The sequence below is a fragment of the Penicillium oxalicum genome, chromosome I (assembly GCF_001723175.1).
Source record: "Penicillium oxalicum strain HP7-1 chromosome I, whole genome shotgun sequence".
Classification (NCBI taxonomy): domain Eukaryota; kingdom Fungi; phylum Ascomycota; class Eurotiomycetes; order Eurotiales; family Aspergillaceae; genus Penicillium; species Penicillium oxalicum.
The window spans coordinates 3,124,871-3,143,955 of NC_064650.1; the positions used below are offsets into that span (position 1 = coordinate 3,124,871).

General features: G+C 52.0%; 6 protein-coding genes across 6 annotated transcripts; 4 read left to right on the forward strand and 2 right to left on the reverse strand.

The window, feature by feature from the left end:
• Positions 1–774: 774 nt before the first annotated feature.
• Positions 775–2,208, forward strand: POX_a01018 (uncharacterized protein; the record flags this gene model as incomplete). The annotated part of the gene is made up of 1 exon (XM_050109948.1): positions 775–2,208. The coding sequence occupies one exon, from the start codon at positions 775–777 to the stop codon at positions 2,206–2,208; it is 1,434 nt and encodes a 477-aa protein (XP_049973716.1).
• Positions 2,209–3,206: 998 nt separating this feature from the next.
• On the forward strand, positions 3,207–4,631 carry POX_a01019 (uncharacterized protein; the record flags this gene model as incomplete). The annotated part of the gene is made up of 1 exon (XM_050109949.1): positions 3,207–4,631. The coding sequence occupies one exon, from the start codon at positions 3,207–3,209 to the stop codon at positions 4,629–4,631; it is 1,425 nt and encodes a 474-aa protein (XP_049973717.1).
• Positions 4,632–6,826: 2,195 nt separating this feature from the next.
• POX_a01020 (uncharacterized protein) lies at positions 6,827–7,114 on the reverse strand (the record flags this gene model as incomplete). Its single annotated transcript, XM_050109950.1, has 1 exon — positions 6,827–7,114. The coding sequence occupies one exon, from the start codon at positions 7,112–7,114 to the stop codon at positions 6,827–6,829; it is 288 nt and encodes a 95-aa protein (XP_049973718.1).
• Positions 7,115–7,467: 353 nt separating this feature from the next.
• On the forward strand, positions 7,468–10,533 carry POX_a01021 (Autophagy-related protein 13; the record flags this gene model as incomplete). The annotated part of the gene is made up of 4 exons (XM_050109951.1): positions 7,468–7,716; positions 7,790–7,888; positions 7,970–8,194; positions 8,260–10,533. The coding sequence occupies 4 exons, from the start codon at positions 7,468–7,470 to the stop codon at positions 10,531–10,533; spliced, it is 2,847 nt and encodes a 948-aa protein (XP_049973719.1).
• Positions 10,534–11,508: 975 nt separating this feature from the next.
• On the reverse strand, positions 11,509–13,755 carry POX_a01022 (Ribosome biogenesis protein ENP2; the record flags this gene model as incomplete). Its single annotated transcript, XM_050109952.1, has 2 exons — positions 11,509–13,475; positions 13,539–13,755. The coding sequence occupies 2 exons, from the start codon at positions 13,753–13,755 to the stop codon at positions 11,509–11,511; spliced, it is 2,184 nt and encodes a 727-aa protein (XP_049973720.1).
• Positions 13,756–14,153: 398 nt separating this feature from the next.
• Positions 14,154–18,732, forward strand: POX_a01023 (uncharacterized protein; the record flags this gene model as incomplete). The annotated part of the gene is made up of 4 exons (XM_050109953.1): positions 14,154–14,195; positions 14,256–14,541; positions 14,610–18,089; positions 18,155–18,732. 4 exons carry the CDS (start codon positions 14,154–14,156, stop codon positions 18,730–18,732), a joined length of 4,386 nt encoding a protein of 1,461 aa, XP_049973721.1.
• Between the last annotated feature and the right edge of the window lie 353 nt (positions 18,733–19,085).

A 19,085-nucleotide genomic window follows, 5' to 3' on the forward strand; every position in this document is an offset into this window, starting at 1 on the left:
TAGCTAGCTCTTCCGAGGAACCCTATGTCGTGCTCCTAAGAACCTCACATACTAGTCCCATGGAATATTGACAAAGCGCCGTTTCAGCGCCTGATCAAATCAAGCCAAAATGGTCCCCAAGGCCGAACGAGCAAACGTGAAACAGGGGTCTGGGGTAGCATGCCACTCCTGATCGCCCAGATCGGCAGTTTGTCCTCAGTGGTGGACGACCAACGTTGATCTCGGCGGATGAAATATGGAGGTTGCAGGATCTCGTGTCGATCCCGTGGTTCTCTATCCAGCCCACGTCAGTTGATCCCGTCTACCCGATTACCTCTCAGTACGCGCTCTGCTAGCCTACGCACCGTGTGCATTGCAGTCTCAATTGGAATACTATCAATGTCCAAGTTGGTGACCTTCAGAAATGTATGGCAAAATGAACCGGGCTTGGTCATGCTTGGAGGGAATTCGTAGCCTCCGTCTAGCATTGGCTCGGTAGTGATATGACAAAGGTCCCGATGCAGATCCGTCGACTCAATGATTGACATCCTAGATGGGAAGTCCCAGCACTCCACATGCGAAATGAGTGTCGATCAATAATCCCGTATGCAATCCAAATTTTACTAGCCTCGGTGAACTGGTGGTCTAGGTACCATATAGGTCCCATTTCCAACGCCCCCGGCTCTCGAATGGGCAATTTCGCCGTCAACATAAAAAGGCCTTGTAGCTGGTCAAATTTCCAAGTGACACAGATCATCCCCGGCGAGAGAAACCAGAAGAGCCTGCACAATCATCATGGCATCTCTACCGGGCTTCTCGGTGCGCCTCTGCATGGTGTTTCTGATGACTTTCGTGCTGACGCTGTGTTCTGCTCAACCGGCATCTCAATCCATCGTGGAGCGCTCCATTCCTCTGCCCCCCGATCAAGATCCCTTCCACCAGCCGCCAGCTGGGTTTGAGTCTGAGCTTCCTGGCTCGATTCTTCGTGAGCGAGAGGTTCAGGTTGCCTTTCTCGGACTCATTCCACAGCCAGTCAAGGCTTATCAATTGCTCTATCGGACCACCGCCATCAACGGCTCGGCCATTGCCTCCGTGACGACCGTCTTTGTGCCCCTGATCTCGAAGAAGGACCGGTTTATTTCACTGCATACGGCATATGATAGCTCAGCTACCGTGTGCAGCCCAAGCTACAATTACCGACTGGCGGCGGCGCAGACCGACCTCATCTCTTCCGCGGAGCAGTTGATCATTCAGGCATACCTTCTCTTGGGTAACATTGTTAACTCGCCGGACTACGAAGGTCCCGATGCGGCCTTTTCGCCAGGTCATCTGGAAGGAATGGGGGTGTTGGATAGTATGCGTGCCGTTTCCCAATACCAAAAACTTGGACTGTCCTCGACCAACCCCATGATTGTCGGGACTGGATATTCAGGGGGTGCCATCGCAACGGGTTGGGCAGCTTCCCTGCAGCCCACATATGCCCCCGAACTGAACATCAAGGGCTGGGCGCAGGGTGGTACACCGGCCAATCTCACCGGCACCTTGGTCCTTATTGACGATACCCTCTTCAGCGGTTTCCTGCCCGCTGCCGTTGCCGGTCTCTCCATGCCCAGCGCCTATGGTGCCGAATTGAATCCCGTCATTGATGCCATCATAACTTCCAAAGGGGCACAGGCACTGGCTTCTGCACGCCAAAATTGTGCACCGGTGGACCTGGTGCAATTTCCCGAGATGTCCATCCTGTCAACAGACTTCCAGAGCCTGGGTCAACAGCTGCTGTACGAGCCGACGATTCAAAGGGTCCTTGGTCAAAACATCCTAGGCATTAACAAGACGGAAACGCCTACTGCCCCCGTTTTTGTCTACCATGCGACACAGGACGAGATTATCCCATACTCGAATGCCTCTGCCATGGTCAAGGCCTGGTGCGATAGTGGGGTCAGTGTCAAGTTCACCTCGTACGCTTCTGGTGGTCACTTGACGACCGAGATCGTTGCTCTCCCTGAGACAATCGCGTTCATCGAAAATGCCTTTCTTGGCCTTGCCCCCCATGGCTGTTCCAGTGCCACGAAGCTGAGCAGCATTTTGGATCCGATTGCGCTGGGTATTGAGCTGGAACCGGTATTGACGAAGCTGATTGAGGTACTTGTTCACCTTGGTTCGGGTGACTCCAACCTGCAACAGGATCCAGGTATCCTGATGAAGCCCGTCACTTGGCGATCAACTTGATTGTGAAGAAGATGGCGATAAATTATGTAACAAATTGGCGAATTCGGGTCCAGAATTCCGGCCCAGGATTCGTTATTTGTTCTCATTAATTTTAATTGCTCATCCTGATGAGGGACACGTACGCTCAGTTATGTGTTTGATATAGCTTAATTTGTGTCGTGGGCGCGTTCTAACATCTAATTCTCTGCGTTTTGAGTTCACAATATCATTCGATACTCCGTTATTCTACAGAAAGGCTGTCGGTTATCAAATGAGAGACATCCGAACGTTGCCTGGCAGCGTATGCAACGTCGGACGGAGTCTCGGCCCGCCCCAGAACGGAGAATCATAGGTGCAATATCCGAGCGAACGATGCGTCGACACTTGTAGTTTGTCATTTGCACTGCCCTGATGCCTTCACACATCCAGGTTTCGATCGTTCGGATCAAGCGAATAGTGGAAACCCCAAACTGAAACGGACGTCCCGGTATCCCGTTCCATCCGCAAGGCTCGTGCACCCCGGAAATTATGCAATGCGACCGCTGAAACACGCCAACCACCAGGGCCGGGCGTTTGTCCAGCCCACGTAATCCTTCATTGACACCGAGTATCAATTCCTGAAATCAGCTGTCAGCTACAATGAGCTTACGTGTGAATTGAAATGGACTTTGTTTGATGTTCAGAGGTGCCAGACCTACACGACTTGCCCTACTCGCTTAACGTACTTCCGAGGACAAAGAGATCGCTTGTTCTGCGGCCGCTTCTTGGCTTCACACTAGCATGGATTAGCCTAAACCTTCGTTGCCGTGATAGGCCCAAGCGAGGCAATGCGGGGGGGGAAATCATGGGTGTCGGTCAGGGATTAGAAACCGATCTATTCTGCAGCCTTTGACGCATGCATCTTGACCTGAATATTGGGACTCTTTTTTTGCCAATCGATTACTCTTCTCGCGTGGGGTTTGTTCTTGAACACGAGGATCACGGTCGACCGCAGAAAACGGTGCCCAATCTCTTTCATGATGACTTCTTCAAAAGGGGCTTCCCCGCCGATCGTCAACATCCCCAGTGACGTGCGACGATCTCCGCACGTCAATGAGGCCTACAGCCGAGCATTGGATGAACACGGTCCGGTGATCATCGTGCCTCGACATGGCCGACATGAATACATCATTGACCATCGACACGCGAAAGAGGTTCTGACCGATAACGACAACTTCACTTTTGAGAAGGCGGCCTTGGATCTTCTGCATTTCGGCTTTATTGCCATGTTCGATGGCGGTCGCTTCGTCCACGACCTCGATCATGTCGTGGAGCGCAATGTTCAACCGCGCATGAATGCCATCATCGAGCGCTTGTTCCCAATCTTTGACTCGTATTTTGATGAATTAGCGAGGACCCTGCCGAACCCGGCAGATGACAAGAGCGCCGTGGAATTCACCGACCTTTTCAAATTCATGCAGAAAGCAATCGGGCACGCCATGGTCATTCTCATCTTGGGCCCTCAGCATTCCTCTTCCGAGACAGCAAATCAATTTGTGTCTGTCGCGGTGGCCATGGCTAACATGACCGGGATGCACGAAAATACCGATGGATGGGCTTGGTTCCCCTTTTTGTGGGTGCTGGTGAATGGCATCTCGGCCGTGTTGTTCAGTATTATCCCCGCCTTCTTCTTTTGTGTGATGCCTGCGCTATGGAAGACAAGGCATGAGCATCTTCAGAACGGTCTCTCGGCCCGTCATGGTGCATACGCACCACTCTTTGATCTGCTTCTGGCGAAGAACTACGATGGCAAGACCGGCGTAGGTGCCTTGTTTGGATTTGTGTGGTCTGCCGTCATCTGTGTGGGCCTCATCTTCGCCTCGATCCACCAGACCGCAGTGGCCGGCTTTTGGATGCTCATCCGACTCGCTGAAAAACAAGATGAGTACCTTCCCCGGATTCGAGAGCAATGGGGATCCCTTGTCCCCGAAGATGGATCTCTCGATGTCAAGACACTCAACCAGATGACCCTTCTGGACTCGTTCATGAGGGAAGTGTTCCGTACCAAAGGTGACACCTGGGGCCCAATCCGCTCAACAAAGAGACCCGTTCAAATTGGACCTTACCTGCTCCCCAAGGATGCAATGTGCATGATTCTGGTGAATCGGGCTCACACTCATCCGGACAACTATGGAACCGAGGGAGAGAAGTTTGACGGGTTCCAATGGGAGAGGAAAGGCAGAGCGGCGGTACAATCTGGGCCGGAATTCCTGTCGTTTGGGATGGGCAGATGGGCCTGCCCCGGTCGCCAGCTGGCTGTCAATGAGATCAAAATCCTTCTTTACCTCTTCTTCTCCAAATTTGATATTCAGGTGAAAGAGGGAAGTGTCGAGGTCTTGAACACGATCAATACAACCTCGGTGCCGCCAAATGCGACGATTATACTGAGAAGGAGACTACGATGAGATTGTGTGAAATATATGGCGATTAGGTCATTTCAAAAATTCTAATGGAACAAATTTTTCCATCTTTTTAAGAATGCCTGAAATCGTGCACCCATATTCATTCGTCTCAGCATGAGCAATGCGGATCCGCTCGAATAGCGCGTGCAGGTTGGTTTCTACAAGCCAGTGATCCGCGAGAACGTTGAAGTCCATCCAAACTACAACGCCTTCCGCTGTAAGACGGGAAAGGTGATTCGAAATAACCCTGCGGGACCTATTCTTCAATGATCTATGAATTCGTCCACATCCCTTCCAACAGGTTGAAGAATACGTCCTTGACATACATTCTGTCTGCCACTCATGTCTGTGCGAAAAGGGTCAGGATTGGTTTGATTATTCTTTGTTGGAACCGCCGCCTAGCGAAAATAGCTCCCAATTTACTAACGACACTCAAAAGTCGGGTCGATTTGAATTATACCTGAGTGAAATTTCCTACATCCGGATTTTCTTTGACGTCTCCAGATAACCTTAGAGGGTTATCAGGTCTTAACAGGATGAATATCAGCAGAGATGCCCCTAGTCTAGACAACAGTCAAAGTGGGGGCGAACCTACTATATCCATGAAATTTCAATGGATTGAAATCCCCCACGTCTCCAAGAGCACCGTTGAATCTACCTAAGATAGGGCTGTCGCACCCTAGAGGTGGGAGGCTGAACATCGATTGCATTAATGTACCTTTTCTTCAGGCCAGTGCATTTCTTTCTTCCATCTTCTGTAGGTTTTAATGTGTGGACGCGTGCCTGTTAGATGAATGAATTTTGTACCTGTGCACACCCCCACTACCACTTGTTGATCTCGTGGTCGAAGAGACAAGCAATGGATTACCATCGGTGCCCGCGACCTGAGGTTCCTGGATCAAGAAGAGTGATGTATTTTGATGTAAGTAGTGCAGAACTTGAATAGCCTCAATGGCTTTCATGAAGGCACCTGGATGCTGTTCAAACCAACTTAGAAGTCTTATCATATATTCTAACTACCTGTGCAAAGGCGCTCTAATCACTGGCAATTTCATATTGATGGCGTTTGGTCCACGTGCAGCTAAGTAAGAGTCATTATATCCATTTGCCTCTCCAAACATCTAAAGTGGAGGAGGGGGACGCGAGGCGGCCTTGGAAGGCACCTGACAGATCAGGTACCTCCCGGACAGCAGGAACTCATCGACGTCAGTTGTCATACTTGCGACCTTGTGAGCACCAGTCATGCTTGGGGAGGCATATAGCCTCATGTTCCAATTTAGAAGAAAAAGACTTCCCTTCAGCTAACATTGACCAATGTAGATAAGGTAAGCTGAATTGTTGATTCACAATGATAAAAAGTCCCGTAACTCAGACATTCTACCATCCTCATACCCTGCGACCGGGTAGATCACACCTTTTCGAGGCCTACAATCTATGCTGTCACCCACAAAGGAGTGCTGTCTGCTGCCTTGGCCCCGTGACCAACGACTAGCAATGCCAGGAAAGCTTTGAATTCAATTCTGACAGGCTAACGGAATTCCATTCAAATGTTGGGGGGAAAAAGAACCTTCAAAGACATCGAATTATGACCCGAAAATCCACCCATCGCATCATGGATGAGACGCGAAAGCCTTGAAGGTGCTGTAGCCGGCAAGCGACATCAACGGTGCCCGAGCATTCAAAGAGGCACAATTACTGCAGTCGGGCATGCATCTTTGGTGATAGCCTTGTGGTTATGTCCATGCGACAGACATACTGAATGTGCTTTCTTCCGAATTACGTCTGTGATTTTAAATGGCCGGCATTCAGATGGTTCTAAAAGAGTACATACAAGGTGCCCTGCTGATCACCTGCAACCCGCCAGAGGTGCTCCCCCATAGATGTGTATACAATGTGGGAGTTGCATTCGGTCATCCTCATATCTTTCACATGCGGGCACCAGATTTGGCGATGGGGTCTCCACCTGCGACCGGAGATCGTACCGATAAGAGAGACGGAACCCTTCAATACGTGTATTCCATCATGACATCCTCCGCGACTTTGATGGCTGAGCGACCCGTTGCCTATCAGCCAGGACAGTATTTCTGACCGGGCAGACTAGAGGCATCATCTCTGCGTATTTCTCATCGGTAGACCGATGTTTTGATCAGCTGTGTGGTGGCGTTCCAGGCTGACTTGAACTTTGGCGACCGGTCGAGTCACCAGGTATGCGTCACAGACGAGACAGGATCAAAGCCTCGAACCAGGCTTCTCCACCTCTTCTGCAACTGACGGCGTCGTCTATCGACTGGTATTCTGGTGCCTCCTCCCGTGCCGGCCATCTCCTTTCTCATCTCAAACATCATCTGTTCTATCCGAACATCATATAGTGCTCTGGAACATGGAAGCCAAGGTTCCATAGATACCATAACGTGCTTGTGCTGTTCAAAGTCGTCAGCTCCGTATCCCGACGACAAGCTCCGCTGGTCCACGCGGAGAAGCTCCATTGCAGGCTCCGAGGGTCCGCATATCTATCGAGCGTTCCACTTCTTGCTCTAGACTCCATCCAACTTCCATCAAACAATGTGCAGTCGCCCGCATCGAAACATCTAGTCTCGGTCGCATCTCTCCTCCATATCCTCTCTCTCTCTCTCCCCCTCGAGCGTCCAAGGCTTCTGCATTTGCCCGTTTATTAGCATGCCTGCAGCTCGAGCTCCAGCGAACACAGCTCACCTCCCTGATAACGCATTCCGCCACAACTGATAGCGCTCGCCGCCCCGATTCTCTTTGCCGGGGCGAGCTTTGCTGCGTTGCATCCTGATCTTTTCTCCCAGAACTGGTCTCTGGTGAGCCCCTCAATATGCATCAGCACCCACGGTCGCCCGCGGTCACGCCTCTGCCGCCCAAGACATCCTCCCAGTCTGCTGCCGCCCGTGACGACTTGAGAGATTCCGAATCGGTGCCACCGTCACCGACAACAGAGGGGCGGTCCCATCACACGAGAGGTCTCGGCACGAATACAAATCCAGATCCAGCACCGGACCCTTCAACAAAAGAACCGGAAGCGCCAGGCAAAGAAGCCGTGGCAAAGTTGAGCCAAATTATCGCGGTAAGTGTCAGGTAATTATATCGGCCATGATACGAGAAGGCATCACTGACAGCTCCTCTTCGCTTGTGCCCAGAACTATCATACCAAAGCAGCTCTTATCATCCTTCAGTCGCGTGTAGATCTTCCTTTGGCGTATGCGAAGAACTCGGAGACCCCCAAAATCAATCGCTGGGTAGGTCACGACGCTGTCGGCTCGCACACCGGCGTTTTGTTGTTGAGTTCCAGGCTAACGGGATGATCTTCTATTTGATAGTTCAACGTCGAAATCGAAGATACCGATGCCCTCCGCGAACAGTTGTGGACGTGGCGAACTTGCGATGCTACCACCAACCGACCCCCGCCTCTTATCATCGAGACCTATCTGGACCCCGCGGGGCTTTCGAACAAACAAAGTCTGGTCATCCTGGATGGAAATGGGAAACGCTGGACGTACAGGAGTCGATTGCGGGGTATCGAGACGCTGGTTCATATCCATATCGTAAGGATTCGGAGGAAGTCATACTCGAACGGTGGCGGATAGAGCTGGGTGACGCGACCAGTAAGCCGACGGCGGAGCTGGGGTCGTTGCTACCGACGGTTTACAAAAAGAGTATCGTTCTCTTCAGGTCCTTGTTCACATACTGCAAGCTGCTCCCGGCGTGGAGGTTGTCTCGGCTTAGCTCGACGGTGCGGCAAAGCCCTGCTTTGCAGATCAAATATCGTATCGTCGATCCCAGCGCTGCCGTGCGCAGTGGTCGGTCGAAAACGCCTCAAGATCATCTAACGCTTCCGCTCTACGAAGGGGGTGAGAAGACGGTGGAGACGTATCGGTTTGGTCCAACCGACTCACCAGCGGGGCCTTTCGGAGTGGAAGTCACATTTCGGACGAATTGTGATTTTCGTGTCGATGATTCTGAAGCCATCCTGAGCTCCCGTTTCATGGGAGCTGATGATGATATCTTTCTCCCGTCGCTACCTTCGACTGATGTGGCTCGCCCCAATCTTGAGGTTGGGTCGATGCCAGTGAAGCGAGGGCCGGTAGACAACCCTGACTGCTCGCGTGCATATGGAAGCTTGTCTACTTTTCACCAAGTTGGAGCAAACAGTGGTACTAGCCCAATCTCCGCATTACGCGCTGTTAGAGACATTGCCGGCGATGGCTCCTCATCTCCTCCTAATTCTCCCTTGAAGCGACCCTTGCCCACTGGGCGACTTCCACCATCAGGACGTGCGGCGCAGCTCGCCAGTGAAAGTTTGCCCAGCTCTCCACGACGGCCGTCCATCTCATTTCCAGCATTTAAAGCCCCACCTCTCTCTGCGTCACCATCTCTGACAGACACGCCCCTCGGTGCCTCCCCACGGACTGCGTCTTCTCGATTTGCAGTTGCAACGTCAGCAGACTCACGTCCCATGCCCCCGCCCTCTTCCGCAGCCTATGCCCGCAAATCCGCCTCACTTGCGTCAGAACAAGCTGTCTCTCCATCAACCTCAGCCTCCCCCAGGCCAGCACCTATCTCACGCTATACCAGCTCTTTCAGCAACCGACGAGGACGACCATCCTCTGCAGGCACGATGAAGACCGAGGATGATAATTCGAGTGGCAAAGCTAGTGCTGCGTCTTCTAATGTTCAGCCTGGGTCTGGTCTCCTTGCTGAGCTCACTGGAACCAGCGCGGAGTCGCTGCATGCTGATGATGAGAACATCTCCGAATTTTTGAAGATGCTGGACTCCTCGAAGGATCTGATGCGCCGAAGCACACTGAACCCAGCCGACAACGCGCAAAGACGCCCCGCAGCCGCTCTCGCACGCTTTCAGCGAATGCGAGACTCCAACGCGGCTCTCTCAGACTCCATATCTTCTTCGGTGCAGCTACAGCGTTCTTCTCTATCCTCAAGCAAGCAGCTGTCGGGGGTGCCTCCCATGATCTCTGGCACCTCCATCTCGACCGCCTCCTCTCCCGGAAAACCAATTTCCCCTCATACACCACACACCCCGGCCATCCGATCGCGTTTGAGCTCAAATAGTGTAGCAGATGATCTCATCATCGAGCAGAATCGACGAGGTCCTCGTCAGGAGCATGAATCGACCGTTGAGGAAAACCCTGGTCTTGAGGGTACTCAGCGAAACACATCCGCCGCAGGCGCGATTGACATCCCAACCTCTCCACGCGTCTTCTCGCCTGGATACCGCCGATCGAGCTCGGCTGCGCAGCACCGACGTCCGAATGCGGGTGATGATGAGGAGATCTTCAATATGGTCATACGTAGCATGAGTCTGGGTGCTGAGACTCCAGCGACATCACAACAGCGACCTGTGGATGACAATGTCGACTCCGAAGCCTTGACTGGGCGGCGACCCTCAGAGGACCCGTCGAGCACGAGCGGCGGCGCGACTTCTCGAGGCCAAAACATTGCGCGAGCCTCAGCCACGTCTCACTCGCCCAGTTTGTACCAGCCGCGCTTTGCCAGCTCTCGCGGCCGAGGCTTTTCTGGCGGACACTCGCTAAGCTCCGCATCCAGCAGTCTTGCCCGTGGTGCCACCATTCCGTCTCATCTCGTTGAGCGGGATGATCACGACCCTACCGCCAGTGGCAGTAACAGCGGCAATTCAACCAACGAAAATCGTCGCGGGTCTATTCACCGTCCTGGCGCCGGCAGAGCGCCTCCCCCACAGGCCATGTTCGAAGACGACGAACCGCTACTTTTCGCTATGAGCGACTTTGGTGTCTCTCGTCGCAGCCTGGAGGAGAATCGCTTCTCTAACCACGGCGCGGACACGGGTGGCGCCTTGCGAAGAGGAAGCGGCCGTCGGGGAGCCGGGCTTCCTGGTGGCTGGTAGGTTTAACTATCGAGTGATTCTCCTCGCGTGGCCCTTGTGATTCTTTTTTTTGAATCTTCTTCAAGTCAATTTCCAATTTTTTTTACTTGTTCTTTTATTCAGATCTATTGCACGTTAATGCCAATACCCCCACAATTTGCCTGTTGTTCTTATTTGGTCTTTCCTTTGATTTTCGGCCCAGAGTGACAGCGGTCATTTCTCTTTTTCAAACTTGTTCATTCTCATCATGATCTCTCTTCTCTGGGAATCTGTGCGCATGTGCGCGATTGCTACCATAGATCTGGTCTTGCTCTTCCTCTTATCATCTCCTGATTTTTGTTTTCTTTCTCCCCGATGTGCATAGAGATTAGGCTGGCTCCATTTTTGGATACATGATCTTTATGGATATACCGCAGGCAGGTCATGAGTGTCAAATATTTTGCTGAATCTGAACGAGGTTTGATCTGGCTGGAGCGGGAATGAATGGAATCCCGTTGGTATGGCCCTCACACGAGTACATATTCAAATGGAACACCTCTACAAAAAGCATGAATGTCGACTAAGGGCCAAGCTTACGGAATGACGGGTGTAAAGCGATATAAATGAGTGCGAATGAAGACTACTGCCTCAACTCTTGATTGCGGGATCCACCCATCCATGATGGATCCGTTTACTGTCCGCACGAAATTGTCCAAACCAACATCCGGCCATGGCCGTACATTTTGACCCGTAAGAAAGATACACGTGGTATGGGAAATCACTCATTTAACTTTTGGTGCTGATTTGAGGTATATAACAAAACAAGGCTCTAAATGCTGAAGGCGACACCGTCATGCAACATAAGAATATACACATTGAGCTTGTATAAAAAAAGAAACAAAGATCAAGCTCTGTCAATCCGAATGAAACAACAGCCAAACCCCTTTCCAAACGCCGTTCATGGTGCAAATCCAGCTTCTCCTCTCTGCTCCCCTTCCCCGCAGAGGGCGCTGTTGATTACATCTTACGGAACGTGTTGCCCGAGGCGCTACGACGCTCCTTCCGCTTGAACTCGGTCTTGTCGTACTGGACTTCGGGCTTTTGCTTCTTGGACTTGGAAGCCGGCATGAAGCTGACCTCGCGCTCACCAGTGACACCGTTCTGGCGAACTGGCCTTTGCTTGGTCTTCATGTTCTGGGCACGAGAACCGAAGGATCGATCCCGCGTGGAGGTCGTGTTTGTGGAGGAGGAGACTTGCATTCGGGGCGGTGGGCGCTTGGTACGCTTATAATCCACGGTGGAAATCTTGTTCGAGGCCTTTTCTCTGACGGGTTTGTGGGTTTCGGCTTCGGAGTCGGAGTCCTCATCATCGCTGGAGTTGGGGACCTCATCGATAGCTTCCTGCTCCACGGCAGTCAATCCGCGTTCCTTCTTAGGAAGAGCGTCGGGAATCGTGCTTGGGTTGATGAGCTTGAACTCGAACGAGTTCTCATCAACAGCAAAGTCCTCATCCTCGAATAGCTTGTTGAAACGGCTGTCGCCCAAGACACCCTTCTTTTTCTTCTCTGTAGTTTCGGCATTCTCGGCGTTGTCAGCAGCAGGGGTGGGAGCATCGACCATATCAACGTCACCACCGCGCTCAAGAACCTTCCTCGCCTTGCGGCGTTCGGCCTTCTCCTCGGCTTCGAGAAGTCTCTCGGCAAGCTTCTTATTGACCTTGACGGCGGCCTTCTTCTTCCCACGAATACGACTCTCGCGCTCCTGATCAATTTTCTCCTTGACGCGCTTGGCCCGCTCCTCTTCCCAAATGAACGGATTCGTGATCAAGCGAGCCTCCTCATACAGACGCTGAGCAACGAAGTAACCATGCATGTAAGGGCGGAGAAGGTTGGTCCGGCCAATGAGGTGCTCCAAGTTAAGTGTACGGAGCTGAGGAACGGTCAAGAACTTGAAGTTGTCGTACACGGAACCAGCCTGTGCACTGGTGAAGGCGTTGGGGTCGTTGGGATCTTCGGCCATCTCTTCGACCAGGTTGTCCAGGAAGGAGCACCACTTGGGCGCAGGGCCGAGTTGGGGAATGAAGAATGAGTGCTGCTGGCGGCCCTCGTTGGCAGTCAGAAGCATTCCGCTGTCTTTGCACCAAGCCACATCGTTGATGTCCACGGCTGGTTCCACAGAAGTCCAAGGTGAACCATCTCGCGGGTCCCAGATCTTGATAATCCGCTTGTCGGCAGACATAATCTTGGGGTCCATGGTAGCCTCACGAGTTTCCGTAGATGGCAAAAGGAATTTGAGGGTGTGGATGGGGAAACCGTAACCCTGATCCTTCTTGAGCAGTGGTACGGGTGATCGAAGATCATAGAGATGGATCAGACCGTTGGAAGCGCCTGTTCCGAGCGTCAATCCGTTGCGGTGGAATTCAAGTGCCGTGATCTCAGAGCGTGTCTCGTCGCCTACAGATTGCGTAGGCGGCATGAGGATTCCAGCTCGACCTTTGGCTCGAGGGTCCCACAGCTCCACTGTCCCTATCGATGTGCCGAAAGCGAGCAGGTTGTGACTCTCCTCCGCAATAGCACCGGTGTTGACCGATCCAGTATTAATTCCGCCTTGTAAGGCACCCCCGCCTGCGGATGTAAAGTCATCGCCTCCAACTTCGATCTCAAACGATCGCATGTACCTTCCCAGCTCCAGGTTCATGCGGAAAACCTCACCCAACCCATTTTCATTAACACCCACTGACGGGATGAGCGCCTCTGTTGATTGCCGGTCGTAAACGATGTCACGTCCGTAACGCGGGAGCCGGGTGGTGTAATGGCAGCCTTGGGGAGTGTGGAACTCGAGCGAGCGATCGCCTTGGAGGTGTAGAGATTTAGAGTAATCAGAGGAAAGCAGAATAAATTTGGTGTTGAGCGCGACGGTGTGTCGGGCCCAGGATAGAGAAAGCTGCGACAGTTGGTGGACATGAATTTGGGGTTTGTATGTGCCTAAAGTTTTCCATGTCAGTCTCAAGGACCATCCTCAAAAAAAAAAGAGCTGTGATGAATTACCTGTACTCATGACCCATTCCCAATCTTCACTGACCTGAATACACTGACTGGCTTCCTCGAATTCAAAATCTTGGAGCAGCTCGATGCGATTTGCGTATTCAGGATCATCTTTCAGACTGCGCTTGCGACGCCGAGCGAGCCATTCGGGTAAGGGGCGGGCGGTGTTTGAGCCCGAGATGGTATAAACAGGTACCTCTGACTGATTTGTCAACTTCATGGCGGCGAAGTTTGCGGATATAACACTTCACTCGTCGCTGTCACAACCTCCCAAGTTGGAAAAAAATGCGCGGCGATCAAAAAAAAATCCCGATAGCGATAGCAGCCACGTGATATGCCGGTGCGGATCTCGATGATTGGCCCGAGCGCCCCTTGAACTTCCCCCAGAATCGCGCAGCACCGAAGCTGTCTTTGAGCTAGCGACTGGAATTTTGCGCTTGAAGTGTGTTTGAATCCTCTGCGACGGTCATCTGTATCGGATGGGGATCTTTTGTTTACTCTGGGCTCTGGATCGTTGCAGCGGCGCGTCTCATCTATGGAGATGACTCCTCGAAAAAGCCTCGGTCACCCTGTCTCCATCTGTGCCTGCTTCCCGGGCCTGTCCGCAAACATTGAATAATGGACTTTCCCGGAGGCGCGACAACCAACATACACCTTATCGTAAGTTCATAAATCAATGCGCGGAGCTTGGATGCTAATCAAAATGACCAAATCCTACAGAATGGCTTCTCCACTATCTATTGGAGGATCTATACAGAGGAGTCTGGCATTGCGAGTCACCCGCAAGAAGGACCGGCTAATGGCTATACTATCCTAAAACACCTCGGTCGCCTCAAGCATTTAGAGGCTCAACTGAGGAATATAGGCTGTCTGGCGTCCTGTCCTCGGCGACTAGGTCTCTGGGTGTTCTCTCCCACTCCTGTATTCAGCAAGTTGAGTCCTGTATACATCAAAGAAGGTGATGTAGAAACAACAAAAATATCCGTGGACACAACAACTCTTAAAGGTATCCTTCTCTGCCTCTCATCACCTTCACCGGCTCATGAGGACACTTTGATCTAATTGTTCTCGCAGTCTCGGCATCAGGAAGCATTAATTGCTCAGAGTTGATTAGAGGCCTCTCCACAGATGCTCAGAGCCAGCAAGCCACACAACCAGCTCCACAGCGGACACCGCAGGGCCAGAGCTCTGGACGTCGCTCTGATGGATACAGTAGCTCTGCCGCCATATACGCAGCATTTATTGCAGCAGTTACCGGCGCTTTGAGCCTTCACATTGTTCAAAAACATGGTGCTCTGCCCCTGGGGTCACGCACTCTCTTTACTCCCGTCAACAGCTTTGGCTACGAGGATGCCAAGATTGACAGCCAGAGCATTTTCTCGTCCTCAAAATTGACCACGCTGAACATACAGCTCAACGGGCCTGGAACTTTGACTGTCTCCTTACAGACAACTGACCAGCCTGGTATCACACGGTTGCAGGCCCCGGGAGACGACTCGGCAGATCTGCTACGAATGCAGCCCGGCACTGACATTTGGCTCTGTCCCAATGGAGCTATTGCAAGACTTGCTGCTGTGGACGTCGCTTCCCCATCTCTTCCTTCGCCGGGGCTCCATGCCTCCGGCGATCTAGTTGCGAAAAGAAGAAATTGGAAGCTGGATGTCATCCGCTGGCTCAAAGATTTTGGGCTTCATGTTGGGGCGATTGAAGAAGAGCCATGGGTGGAGGTGGAGGTCTGGGAACCATTTTTTGCAAGACTTGCAGGGGAATCAATGCGTCAAGGTGATGAAAGTCATCCCACACTTCCCTTAAAGCGGATGCTCTGGCCTGCAAGATTCTGCTTCCGAAGACGCATGTCTTTGCAAAACTCTTTGGCCCCTGAGGCCTCTTCAATTGATCCTCTGGATTTTGCAGAGACGTGGCTGTCAACGGCAGATGCGTTGACAAATCGCCCCGCCGGTCAAGATGTGCAGACCATCGATGCCACTACGAAAAACGAAGAGAACTCTCCTCTAATTGATACCGGCGATAATTTGGAAAGTCTTTCTCGAATGGCTCAGTACCCAGACTTCTCTGGTGCGAGTATTGTTTACCCAACGCCACCTGAAGGTGCCACTACCCATGGCATCCACAATCTGGCTGGCCACGGTATTTCTCCAAGCGATCCTAATATCTTGTCACCGGAGGTACCTCACGAGTCAAAAAGTCAGAAAATGCCCGAATTTTCACCAAAAATCGACATTGGAACAGGTCGCTATGATGCCAGCGACGATGATGATCTATTTGGCGAGATGAACGAGAAAGACTTCGGGTCCAAAGGCATCACCGATGCAGATTTCAGCTTTTTTGATGAACCTGACCAGGAAAACATGGTTGACGCGATGGTCGTTGAACAGCCCCAAGATGTGCCTGAAGAATCCGTCACTTTCCTACCTGGCAATGACGACCAAGATATTGGAGAGTCTCATCAAGCCGCCTCCACAAATGAGATTCCCGAAGCAATGGTAATGAACCACGGCAGTCAACATGAGCCTGTCTCTCAAAATGTGAAAGATGATTTAACTCCAGCCGATGGAGATATGAAACAAGAATCATCACGCCCGGTATCTCCCCGCCCCTCAGGTCAGACGATTAGCCCTCCGTTGAGTCCTGTGGAGATCAAGAAAATTCTTTTTTCGGGATTGCGACCGAATCAAGGGAGGAGCAATCAGCAAGATCCGGAACCAAGAAGCGACTACCAGCCCATAGACTTTGAACAGAGGTTGAGTAGCTGGGATCGAAAGTACAGGAATATGGGCAAGTTCTGGTTTTCAGTTGGAGGCCTGGGGAACGACGCGACTGGTGACTTGACATCGATTCCTACAGTGGGCATGCCAAAGCTTACCCGCCACCAGCCGCTCATCAAGCATGATCGAGGTCATAAGAACGATGTTGGCGAGTCGGGTGAAGAGGATTCCACAGACTCTGCAGAGAACAGCAGTGATGAAGATGAGAGCGGCGACATTGTTCCCGTTGAACCCCAGCCTGCCCCCGTCGCGCTGTCTCTCTTGAAGCGAAAGAGAGTTCCTTCGGACGCGGACGTTCAATCGACCGCATCTCCTGCATCATCAGCCACCCCTCTTGACGCAGGCGTCGGTCCCAAGGCAGAGAATACCACTTTCCTGGGCAATTTCTTGTCCAATTTTTCCGACTGGAATTACACGGGCTACTTTTCTCTACTTCAAAACCAGCAGTTTCCCGTCCTTCTCCGGCGCGAGGAGCAGATCCCTATCGCCCAGCTTCTTATTGATCAAGTGATTCAATCATCATTGAAACACTCGCTCTGCGAACAAGGGGATGTATTCGCCCTCGAGAACGAAGGGCCCTCATTAGCTGAATACCTTGAGGATGTCAGCTTCTTAGGGGACATTCAAAAGTTGGACCTGAGAGGGTACAGCTGTTTACAGGAAGAGGTGGTGCAAAGCTCATCTCGTAATCAAACATCTTTCAAGGATTCAAGCAGGGCCTCAATCTCGAAACTACCAGCTCCACATCTACGTGTCCGCCGTGGAAAAGGCTGGTTGGAGACACTACCCCCTGCCATGTCTTTCTGGGATACATTCGGGCTTGAACCAGCGTTTGGTCCGAAAGACATTACTGCGTACTGCATCTACCCCAGAGCTCTGCGCCGGGTGGCCGACGCGTTTCTTGAACGATTTGGACTTTCGTACGAGAGCTGCCACTTTGGCACTCACACTCGTGCTGACGGCTCTTTGGGCTTCGACAACGGTCTCAAGGCCTGGGATCCTGAATCACCGGGCTATGCTGCCATGATGCAGTCTCTTCTTGCAATTTGCGAAGAAATGGCTCCAGGACTCGCCAAAGCGACGACCACAAGCAAACACAATAGTGTTGTTTACATCATCAATCCTTTCCCCTGTGCAGCAGCCCTCGCAGATATATGTGCAGCTTTCTGGAATCTCTTTCGGCAGATGGTCTCCAACGTCGATCAGCGGCATGACAGGCGGGTCAACGAAGTGGTCCTCCAAATCATCCCCAGAGAATTTATCACCGAGCCAGACTCCATGGCAGTGGCGACACAGAATGACTACGTGAATCTTGCGCTGGAGGTTTACAACCGATGCCGTCCGATGACCATGGAGTCCAGTCCATTCCAATCCGCGCCGGCAATTATACTCGCCGACAACCTGCCCAAGTCTATTCAATTTCGTCTGGCTTCTGACAAAGTTTCGCCTTTGCAAGAAGGGCGCAGTCTCCACATTGCGTGCTCAAAAAGCTGTGATCAGCGATGGGTGTCGGTTGCGTGGTGTGATGGGACAGGGTCCCTTCAGACGAGTACTGCTTATTGCCTGCGTTATCGCAACCGAGGCTCTGCGAGGGCGATCTCCGAAGTACGCAACGAGATCTGGGCTACCACGAAGCATTTGTTGGACAAATTCCAGGGTCGCTGGAAGGTGGTGCTTGCTAGCACAGACGCGATGGACCTAGAGGAGATCGAAGGCGAGTTTTTGACCCATACCCACCCTATGACAATCACGTTATTTCCTCTAACATGTTCATGTCAACAGCCTGGGCGAATCTGGCAGATCAACAGAACAAGATGCGGCCACACTCTCTAGACTTTACGATCGTGGCCGTCAACATCATGTCCGACCTGGCCCTCGGTGCTCCCTTCTCCCCCATGACCACGGGAGTTTTCAACAACCAATTCTCATCCACCCCCGTCACAACACCCAACCCCAATACTACTAGTATAGCCTCGCCCGACCAAATGTGGAACGTGCCAACCCCTCATGCGATGTTCAATCCATCAACGCCCACTGATCCTTCCCTTGAACCGGAATCGGACGTGATCCTCACCGACGTATATGATGACTCTTGGGCGGTCATCTTATCTCATCGCCTGAACGCCTCCCCTCATATCACCGAACTCCGGCCTGCATTGGCCAGTGGGTATCTCCTGCGGCGTAAAGGTGCATTTGACAGCGACGGAGTCTTTGCGCTGACGACCAACCTCATCTATTCTCAACGACCTGCCGGCTCGCACGAGGTCCTCCTGGGCGATGTCCTAGCCATGTACCGGGACCTCGCATCTCTTGCCCGTGCTCGCGGAATGCGCAGTGTACGAGACAATACGCTTCCTTGGCATATCGCCACTGCTCTTCGGGCGCAGGAGCTTCTCAGCTATATCTTTTGACTTGCATGATGTCGGCCTTTCCCCGTATTTGTCTTGTTTGGCGAGGGTTCTCCTCCTGGCGTTCTCGGATTTCTGGCATGGATAAGGTGTGGGCAGAGTGCATTGCATTGCAAGTTTTCGTCTCGTCAATTTCTTTTCCTTTTTGCTTTCGTTTCCGCTGTTTGAATAGATACCAACGAAGCCATGTTTTTATTTCCTTGCGAGAGTACAGAACCAGGAATTGCATCAATCTTGGCAGATACTCTGGCCGACCTCTGACTTTATCGCATGCATGATGCTGGTCCTCTACACTTGTATGATCTAAAAGTCTTAGATCTCCATTCTTGATCTTCCCGAGATTGCTTCTTAGCGAT